Source organism: Pan paniscus, chromosome 20, assembly GCF_029289425.2.
Source record: "Pan paniscus chromosome 20, NHGRI_mPanPan1-v2.0_pri, whole genome shotgun sequence".
Taxonomy (NCBI): Eukaryota; Metazoa; Chordata; class Mammalia; order Primates; family Hominidae; genus Pan; species Pan paniscus.
In genome coordinates, this window is record NC_073269.2 from 11,545,270 (window position 1) to 11,555,449 (window position 10,180).

Here is a 10,180-nt window from a genome sequence, read left to right on the forward strand (position 1 = left end):
AGCTTTAGGGAAATGCTAAAAAAACAAAAATTACAATGAGATACAATTATATAGATATCAACTTAGCTAAAGGGAAAAACGCAGAAACACCAAGTGCTGACTAGACTATGGAGGGACCAGTCTTTCCTGTAAGGATAGTGGGAGTTTAAATTGGAATAACCGCTTTGGAAAACTATATGCAAACATCTATTAAAGCTGTATAGGGCCAGGCATGGTGGTTTATGCCTGTAATCCCAGCATTTTGGGAAGCAGAGTGGGAGGATCGCTTGAGCTCAGTAGTCTAGAACCAACTTGGACAACATAGGAAGACCTTATCTCTACAAAAAATAAAAAATAAGCATCGTCAGGCATGGTGATGCCTGCCTGTAGTCCCATCTACTTAGGAGGCTGAAGTGGGAGGATCACTTGAGCCCAGGAGATCAAGGCTTTGGTGATTGAGCTACTGCACTCCAGCCTGGGTGACAGAGCAAGACCCTGTCTCAAAAACAAAAGCTGTAGGCTGGGCACAGTGGCTTACGCCTGTAATCCCAGCACTTCAGGAGGCTGAAGCGCACGGATTACTTGAGGTCAGGAGTTTGAGACCAGCCTGGCCGACATGGTGAAACCTCCTCTCTATTGAAAATACAAAAAAATTAGCCAGGCATGGTGGCGTATGCCTGTAGTCTCAGCTACTCGGGAGGCTGATGCAGGAGAATTGCTTGAACCCAGAGGTGGAGGTTGCGGTGAGACAAGATTGCGCCAGTGCACTCCAGCCTGGGTGAGAGAGAGACTGTCTCAAAAGAACAAACAGGCGGTGGCTCAAGCTTGTAATCCCAGCACTTTGGGAGGCCGAGGCAGGCAGATCACCTGAGATCAGGAATTCAAGACCAGCCAGGCAAACATGGTGAAACACCATCTCCACAAAAATACAAAAATTAGCTAGGCCTGATGGTGGATGCCTGTAATCCCGGCTAGTTGGGAGGCTGAGGCGGGAGAATCGCTTGAACCTGGGAGGCGAGGGTTGCAGTGAGCCGAGATCGTGCCACTACACTCCAGCCTGGGCAACAGATCGATATTCCGTCTCAAACAAACCTCAAAAGCTGTATATACGTCTACCCTCTTCCCTTGCACACAGCATTTATCTCAACATTGTACATGCGTGCCCACCAATTTCATGTTCTGAGGGGCACAGAACCTGCAGTCATAATAGCTCTTGTCAGAAACCAGCCAATGAACAGCAGGAGAATGAATAAATACTGGGGCATCTGCACCCATTGGATCTTCTCACAGCAATCAGAGCTCACAAATGACAACTGGCACAACCTTAAGCCTTGATCTCTCAAAGCTGAGGTTAATCCAAACCCAAGACTGTGCATACCATGTGGTTCCCTACACGTGAAACAAAAACCAGCCAAACTAATCGTAGGTGCTGCTACAACAGAGGGTGCCTTTGTGGGAGGCAGGATGGGGTGGCAGGAAAAGGCACCTGGGGATGAATCTGCTATTCTATTCATTGATTTCAGTGCTGGGCATGAGTGGGTTCAGTTTGTGAAAGTTCATGAAGATGTACGTGTCTGATTTTTTGCACTTTGCTCTATGTAAGTTCTATGCCAACAACAATTAAGGAAAAGAGACTGAGATATAAACTCCCGCTTATGGCCCATCTGTGGCAAACTTCCACCCCATAAAACAACCTCAGGAATACCGCCTTGTATACTGGGAATTTGCCGAAAGAGTAGATTTCAGCTACTCTTTCTACACACACATACACAAAGGCAATTACATCAGGAGACAGATATGTTCCTTTGCTTCATTGTAGTAATCATTTCGCTACATATACGTGCATCAAAACATCATGTATGCCTTAAATACATACAATTAAAAACAACACAGGGCAGGCGCAGTGGCTCATGCCTGTAATCTCAGCACTTTGGGAGGCCAAGGCGGGTGGATCACGTGGTCAGGAGATCAAGACCATCCTGGCTAACACAGTGAAACCCTGTCTCTACTAAAAATACAAAAAATAGCTGGGTATGGTGGCGGGCGCCTGTAGTCCCAGCTACTTGGGAGGCTGAAGCAGGAGAATGGCGTGAACCTGGGAGGTGGAGCTTGCAGTGAGCCGAGATAGCGCCGCTGCACTCCAGCCTGAGCAACAGAGCGAGACTCTGTCTCAAAAAACAAACAAACAAACAAACAAAAAAAACCCCCACACAGCTGGGTGCAGTGGCTCACGCCTCTAATCGCAGCACTTTGAGAGGCCGAGGCAGGTGAATTGGTTGAGGCAAGGAGTTTGAGACCAACCTGGCCAACATGATGAAACCCTGTTTCTACTAAAAATTCAAAAATTAGCCAGGCATGGTGGTGGGCACCTGTAATCCCAGCTACTTGGGAGGCTGAGGTACATGAATCCCTTGAACCTGGGAGGTGGAGGTTGCAGTGATCTGAGATCACGCCACTGCACTCCAGCCAGGGTGAGAGTGAGAATTTGTCTCAAAACAAACAAACAAACACCCAACACCTGATAGATAAACAGATAAAAAATACAATTTCTGCAGCCTTGGTCTCTGCAGTGACTACTCAGTTTTTTCTTATGATTTTTCACAATCTTTTCCGGGTTTGATCTTTGGGGATGCAGAGAAATACTGGCTATTTTGCCAATTTGGACCTGGGACTAGGAACTTTAAGACACAATTAGGGCCGGGTGCGGTGGCTCACGCCTGTAATCCCAGCACTTTGGGAGGCCAAAGCAGGAGGATCATGAGGTCAGGAGCTGAGACCGTCCTGGCTCACACTGTGAAACCCCGTCTCTACTAAAAAATACAAAAAAAATTAGCTGGGCGTGATGGTGGGGGCCTGTAGCTCCAGCTACTCGGGAGGCTGAGGCAGGAGAATGGCGTGAACCCAGGAGACAGAACTTGCAGTGAGCTGAGATCGCGCCACTGCACTCCAGCCTGGGCGACAGAGTGAGACTCCGTCTCAAATTAAAAAAAAAAAAAAAGACACAATTAACTTACAGATTTAATCATGTAGGGCAATTTCAAGGTACTGATGTCTCCCTCAGCACCTCAGCAAACTCCATTACACGGATGCAAATGATCCTGCCTGGGATCCAGACACCAGTCCTTTTAAATTTTACTGTGAAATTCAAATGAGCTGCAAAATCTGAGACCCCCTGAAATGACAGAAATGTCCTCTTCTTGACTTAGAAATGAAGGACTTAGAGTTCTTTTTTTTTTTTTTTTTGAGGTAGAATCTGGCTCTGTCACCCAGGCTGGAGTGCAGTGGTGTGATCTCAGCTCACTGCAAATTCCGCCTCCCAGATTCAAGCAATTCTCCGGCCTCAGCCTCTCGGGTCACTGTTATTACAGGTGCCCACCACCAAGCCTAGCTAACTTTTATATATTTTTTTTTTCGAAACAGAGTCTTGCTCTGTCGTACAGGCTGGAGTGCACTGGTGCGATCTCGGCTCACTGCAATCTCTGCCCCCCGGGTTCAAGCAATTATCCTGCCTCAGCCTCCTGAGTAGCTGAGATTACAGGCACCCGCCACCACACCCAGCGAGTTTTTGTATTTTTAGTAGAGATGAGGTTTCACCATGTTGGCCAGGCTGGTCTTAAACTCCTGACCTCAAGTGATCCAACCACCTCGGCCTCCTAAAGTGGTAGGATTACAGGCGTGAGCCACCACACCCGGCCTAATTTTTGTGTTTTTAGTAGAGATGGGGTTTCACCAAGTTGGCCAGGCTGGTCACAAACTCCTGACCTCAAACGATCTGTCCGCCTCGGCCTCCCAAAGTGCTGGGATAACAGGTGTAAACCACCCTGCCCTGGCAGGACTTGGAGTTCTTCAAAATAATAATAACAATAAATTCTGTTTGGGAGGCTGAGGTGGGCAGATCACTTGAGGTCAGGACAAGACCAGCCTGGCCAACATGATGAAACCCTGACTCTACCAAGAATACAAAAATTAGCTGGGCGTGGCTGGGCGCGGTGGCTCATGCCTGTAATCCCAGCACTTTGGGAGGCTGAGGCAGGTGGATCACCTGAGGTCGGGAGTTTGAGACCAGCCTGGCCGACATGGTGATACCTCGTCTCTACTAAAAAAAATACAAAAAATAGCCGGATGTGGTGGCAGGCACCTGTAATCCCAGCTACGTGGAACTTGGAAGGCTGAGGCAGGAGAATTGCTTGAACCTGGGAGGTGGAGGTTGCAGTGAGCCGAGATCATGTCATTGCACTCCAGCCTGGGCAACAGAGCAAGACTCCGTCTCAAAACAAACAAACAAACAAAAAAACATAATTAATTAAAATCATGGTAAACAGAAACTGAGATGTACAGTGACATGTAAAGGTCTCCTTCCTCATCCCATAAAACCCAATTTCTCACCACAAAACCATCCACTCCTTACACCTGTTGCCTTTCAAATACTTTTATTAAAGAACTGGTGGGGAAGGGAAAAGTGTGACAATTCAGAGTAGGAATGAGGATGGGCATTAAAAGAAAGGGACCGAAAGCCCAGGACTGCGCTTCATCTACATGTCAGCATTTCTGCCTGCCTGGCCAGCCTGTCTGCCTGCAAGGCCTTGGCCAGTCTCTCCCTGGCTTTCTTCACCCTCCTGGCCTGTCTCCGGATATCTGCAGGAGTCACCAATTGGCCAGAGAGGGGCGGTGGGAGCTGACAACCCATTCCTGGGGTTGGCCCCCCTGCCACAGCTGGAAACTGCCCAGGGGTGGGCTCAAGCGGGCTGTGGACACGCTCAGCACCAGCTCTGTCCAGAGATTCACTGGCCGTCCCCGCTGCAAGGATACTTAAGACGCTCTCCAAATGCAGTGGACTTGAACCTTCTCCTTGGCTGCTGCAGGGCTGCAGGGCCTGCAGTCTCCGGTAGGCGCAGAGTTGCTGCGGCTTCTCCAGGTGCTCATCCCCTTTTCTGCGTCTGACCTGGTTGTCAGGATGAGACCTGATCCTCGTCACCGGCCTCTGGAAGATGCAGCTGGTGAGTCTCATGGGGAGAGCAGACCTCGCAGCTCGTCTCCGATGGGCCTTGGCCATGTGGATTTCTCGTTTCTTCTGTAAAGCCCAGGGCATCATGTTTCTTTTGAGCTTCCCCTTTCAAAAGAAAAGAAAATGTGAAATTTCAACCAAATGGAGACAGGAGAAGATCAGCTGTGGGGGGCTTCTCTCAGCTCAGTGGAATCTTCCCACCAGCCTCTCTTTCTGGGGAAATGTGTCTCAAATGGCAGTGTACATCCTCAGGGTTTGCTAAAGTCAGATATGTGGACCTGAAGCCAAGTAAGTCTGGGGTGGACCCTAGAGTCTGCATTTCTCCGTGTGACCCTGATGCTGCTGGCAGGAGCTCCAGGTATTGACACTGGGTCCTGGGACCTCATCGGGCTGATGCGAGTCCAGGACTAAATGCTCAAGGTCATGACCCAGGGTCAGTTCCAGACCTTGTCCCTCCTCATCCTCCTCAGAGGACACCCCTCTCTTCTCTTCCCTGCCACTGTCAGCTACACAGATGCTGGTGCCTCCTAACTCATCCCCAACAGGACACCGGGATCCCAGACTTCCCTGTTCACCAAGACCTCACGCTTCTCTGTATCTCTTTCTGCTGTGCTTCAGGACACAACATCATTTTCATAGCTCCTTGACTCTCTGGTTTCCAAAGAAATCGTGCACTCGCCACCTTAAATACTCACTGCCACACCCAGATCCCACCTTCACCTGAACACCTCCTGCTCATGAAGAAAAACCTCAGAAACACCATGTTTGCCTTCTGTTTCTAAGAAGCTCAATTAACTAGAGTTCTACCATGAGAGAATCTTTTGATGACATACTGAGAAAGATGATCAAGCGCCTCCTAAGATTTGACGTCCTTTCTTGCTCTAACTCAATTGGAAGACTCTAGTCTCATAAAGCTGTTTCCCCCACAAACCTCATCAGTGCACTTTCCATTTTAAAGCCTTCGTTTCTGTCCTTCTCATTTCATTTTTTGTTGTCCTGGCATAAAGATTAATACTACCCCTTACAGTACCCCTGGCATAAAGATTAATACTGACCCAAGATGTTCCCCTTTGGAGGGAAAATTACTTAGTCCCCTTAGTTACAGGGCACTTATGATGTGCCAAGCTGTGCAGTAGAACCCCTGATCCAGAAGTAAACTTCATAAATCACCACTCTGTTGATTTACATCTTGGTGAGAAGGAAGACATAATAAACGCACTAAAAACAAATTTCTGGTGGAATATCAGATATAAGTAAGTTCCATGATGAAGAAGAAGGGAGTGACAGAGAGGGACGGAAGGAGGAGAAACAGAGAAACAGAAAAGAAATTCACTACAATGAATCGTGACAGTGAGTTTAGGGAATAAGCAACTCATCATGAAAATTTACCAGAGAACTAATTTTTTTTGTTTTTTGTTTTTTTAAAAAAACAGACCAAGCAATTTCTGGTTCAGGAGCTTTCCAGAGAGGGAGACAATTTGAAGACTGCAAGGCCAAATAATACTTCTTCCCTTTCCTAGTGATGTTGGATTTTTAAAAAAAAAATCAAAACTATTATCCCCATACAGTTTCATAGGCAAAAATGAGAATACTATGAACATTATTCAACAAATATTAACACCCGAGGTATAACTTTCCACAACATCCAGTTTTAAGAACAACCCACTGCTAACTGTAAAGCTGTCTTACAGAAAGAAAAAGGACACATATGGACATTCCTGTAATCAATAAAAATCCCGTACTCACCAGAACAGGTGGGCTCGGAAAACAGGTGAACGCAGGCACTCCCATAGCCGTAGAGTTTCTCTTGCTGACCCCACTCTTGAGATGCAGACAACCCTTGGCTTGCCGGAAAATGCAGTGACTTCTGCATCTGGTTCCCCTTTTTATAGAGAAAGCGAGTGATAATGCAATCAGTGGATAATCCACAGGGAACACCCTGTCTCCGCCCATTGGATTTGAGGCATTTCTAAATCTGTATACAGAAACCAATGTGGTGTTACCTACACAGAGTGTGAGTAGAGAAAGAATTTAATACGTGTGTGTGTGTGTGGCGGGGTGGTATTTACAGTTACTATCAGCATTTTAGATATGTTTCCCTTTTTCTCCCAGTTTTCCAAACATCTTTGAATACTTTCTATAGAAATAGGAATGGAATTGTCTATGTACATCAATGTTCACGTAATATTTGATTTAATAACAAAAACTAAAGACCATTTCAATGTTCTTTAAGAAAAGAAAGCCCAAAACTTTTATTCACAATCCTATAGAATATATCACACAGTTGTTGCAAAGAAATTACTACTTTGGCCGGGAGAGGTGGCTTACGCCTATAATCCCAGCACTTTGGGAGACCAAGGCAGGTAGATCACCTGAGGTCAAGAGTTCGAGACCAGCCTGGCCAACATGGTGAAACCCCATTTCTACTAAAAATACAAAACTTACCCTGGTGTGGTGGCATGCACCTGTAATCCCAGCTACTCAGGAGGCTGAGGCAGGAGAATCGCTTGAACCTGGGAGGCAGAGGTTGCGGTGAGCGGAGATCGCACCACTGCAGCTCAGCATGGGCGACAGAGTGAGACTCCATCTCAAAAAAAAAAAAAAAAAAGTTATATTTTGTGCATTTACATTTAATATAATTACCAGTAAATTTGAAATTGTTTCAATCATCTCATTTTTCCTAGGTTTTGACTTAACTGACTCACGTTCCTTTTGCCTTTACTTGACTGACTTTGAATCAAATATGTTTATTATTTTATTGTTATCTCCATGAACTTGCTAGTTACAGCCATACAGATCTGTGTAGTTATGCTAATAATTAAATCCTATACTCTGATACAATTAATTACTTTAACCCCTCCCACAAAATGCGAATATGTTAGAACACTTTTAATTCTCTTTTTAGCTGTTTCTGACTTTTGTATTACCATTCTCATGCATATTATTTCTACACATATTTTACTCTCCAGGAGACATTTCTAGTATTGCTTCATAAAGCAATATGTACTAATATTTACCTACAGACTATCTTGTGCATTCATCTTTATTCCTTTCTGCATTTCTAGCATTCAATCTGGGATTATTTCCCTGTGGACTTGAGAATTCATTCTAGTATTTTTTTTCTAATGCAATGCTGCTAACAACTAATTGTTTTCCTTTACACTTTTATTTAGGCATCTTTATTTGGGGGCAATATTGCTGTGAGGTACGGGTGTCTGGTTTGACAAATTTCTTTCAGCATATTAGAAATGGTGCCCCACTGATGTCTATCTCATTTTACCTGTGTTGAGATGTCAGCTGTCAGGCTTTTCCTTGCTTCTTTGGTTTCCACATTCTCTAAACTCTTTCTCGTTGTGGTTGGTTTGTAGGCCACAGTGTAGCTCATTATTGCTTCCTGTGTATTTCCTTTGCCTAGAGGGTGTGGAGTCAATTGCATCTGTGGGTTGATGTCTTTCATTGGTTTGGAAGGTGCATATGTCTCCTTCACTTCTGATATCCATTCTTGTCCAAGTTCTCTCTACTCTTCTTTTAATCACATCCCACTTGTCTCTGAATTTTCCAATGTTGTTCATGCTTTGGTGGGAATATTTGCTCTTGAACCTTGTTCCACTTTGCTAATCTACCTTTTTTCTAGGTTCAGTCTCATTTTAATTTTCCTTCTTTCCTTCCTTCCTTCCTTCCTTTCTTTCTTTCTCTTTCTTTATTTCTTTCTTTTCTCTCTTTTCTTTGGAGATGGGGTCTCACTCTGTCACCCAGGCTGGAGAGCAGTGGCAGGATCTCAGCTCACTGCAACCTCTGCCTCCTGGGTTCAATGATTCTCCTGCTTCAGCCTCCCAAGTAGCTGGGACTATAGGCACATGCCACCACACCCAGCTTATTTTTGTATTTTTTGTGGAGACGGGGTTTCACCATGTTGGCCAGGGTGGTCTCGAACTACTGACCTCAAGTGATGCACCTGCCTTGGCCTCTCAAAGTGCTAGGATTACAGGCGTGAGCCACCGTGCCTGGCCTAATTTCTTATACTCTTAGTTTCAGTTCTAAGTATAAAACACAGTAAATAGCTTTAATTAAAAACTAGGTAGAAGAACAGCTTCACAGTCAATGAGGAGACAATCTTCCTTCTTGATACAATGAAACTCTAAATAGAAAGGAGCAAATTCAAATTTGAACCATATTAAGATACATTAAGAGCAACTATTCATTCAAATACATCAGTAAGAGAGAAAGCGTGGAAAACCGGAGTGGGGGAAGAGGTTTTGATTCTGTACCCCCAGGAAAGTACATCAAGCCAGAGTATATATAAAAAAAATTTTAATATTTAAAAAAAAAGAATAATGTCAAACAAACAGAAAAATAATGAAAACACACTTGAAACTGGGTGAAAAACTTGAATGGACCCTACACAAAAGAATATAAACAAGTGACCGTAAAAAATTATTATTATTATTATTATTATCATTAATTTTCAGGTGGAGTCTTGTTCTGTCACCCAGGCTGGAGTGCAGTGGCACGATCTTGGCTCAGCGCAACTCTGCCTTCTGGGTTCAAGCGATTCTCCTGCCTCAGCCTCCTGAGTAGGTGGGATTACAGGCTCCCACCACCACGTCCAGCTAATTTTTGTATTTTAAGTAGACACAGGGTTTTACCATGTTGCCCAGGCTGGTCTTGAACGCCTGACCTCAAGTGATCCACCCGCCTTGGCCTCCCAAATTGCTGAGATTACAGGCATGAGCTACCGCGCCCGGCCTAAATGACCAGCAAAATTTGAGCAAATGTTTAACCCTTTTAGCTTCAGGGAAATGCTAAAAAAATAAAAATTACAATAAGATACTATTATATAGATATCAACTTAGCTAAAGGGAAAAACACAGAAACACCAAGTGCTGACTAGATTATGGAGGGACCAGTCTTTCCTGTAAGGATAGTGGGAGTTTAAATTGGAATAACCACTTTGGAAAACTATATGCAAACATCTATTAAAGCTGTATAGGGCCAGGCATGGTGGTTTATGCCTGTAATCCCAGCATTTTGGGAAGCAGAGGTGGGAGGATCCCTTGAGCTCAGTAGTCTAGAACCAACTTGGACAACATAGGAAGACCTTATCTCTACAAAAAATGAAAAATAAGCATTGTCAGGCATGGCGATGCCTGCCTGTAGTCCCATCTACTTAGGAGGCTGAAGTGGGAGGATCACTTG

General features: G+C 44.9%; 1 protein-coding gene across 1 annotated transcript; it reads right to left on the reverse strand.

Annotated features, from left to right (window-relative positions):
* Positions 1–3,688: 3,688 nt before the first annotated feature.
* Positions 3,689–5,085, reverse strand: LOC134729653 (putative methyl-CpG-binding domain protein 3-like 3). The gene has a single exon (XM_063600697.1). It carries the CDS (start codon positions 5,069–5,071, stop codon positions 4,508–4,510), a length of 564 nt encoding a protein of 187 aa, XP_063456767.1. The 5' UTR covers positions 5,072–5,085; the 3' UTR covers positions 3,689–4,507.
* Between the last annotated feature and the right edge of the window lie 5,095 nt (positions 5,086–10,180).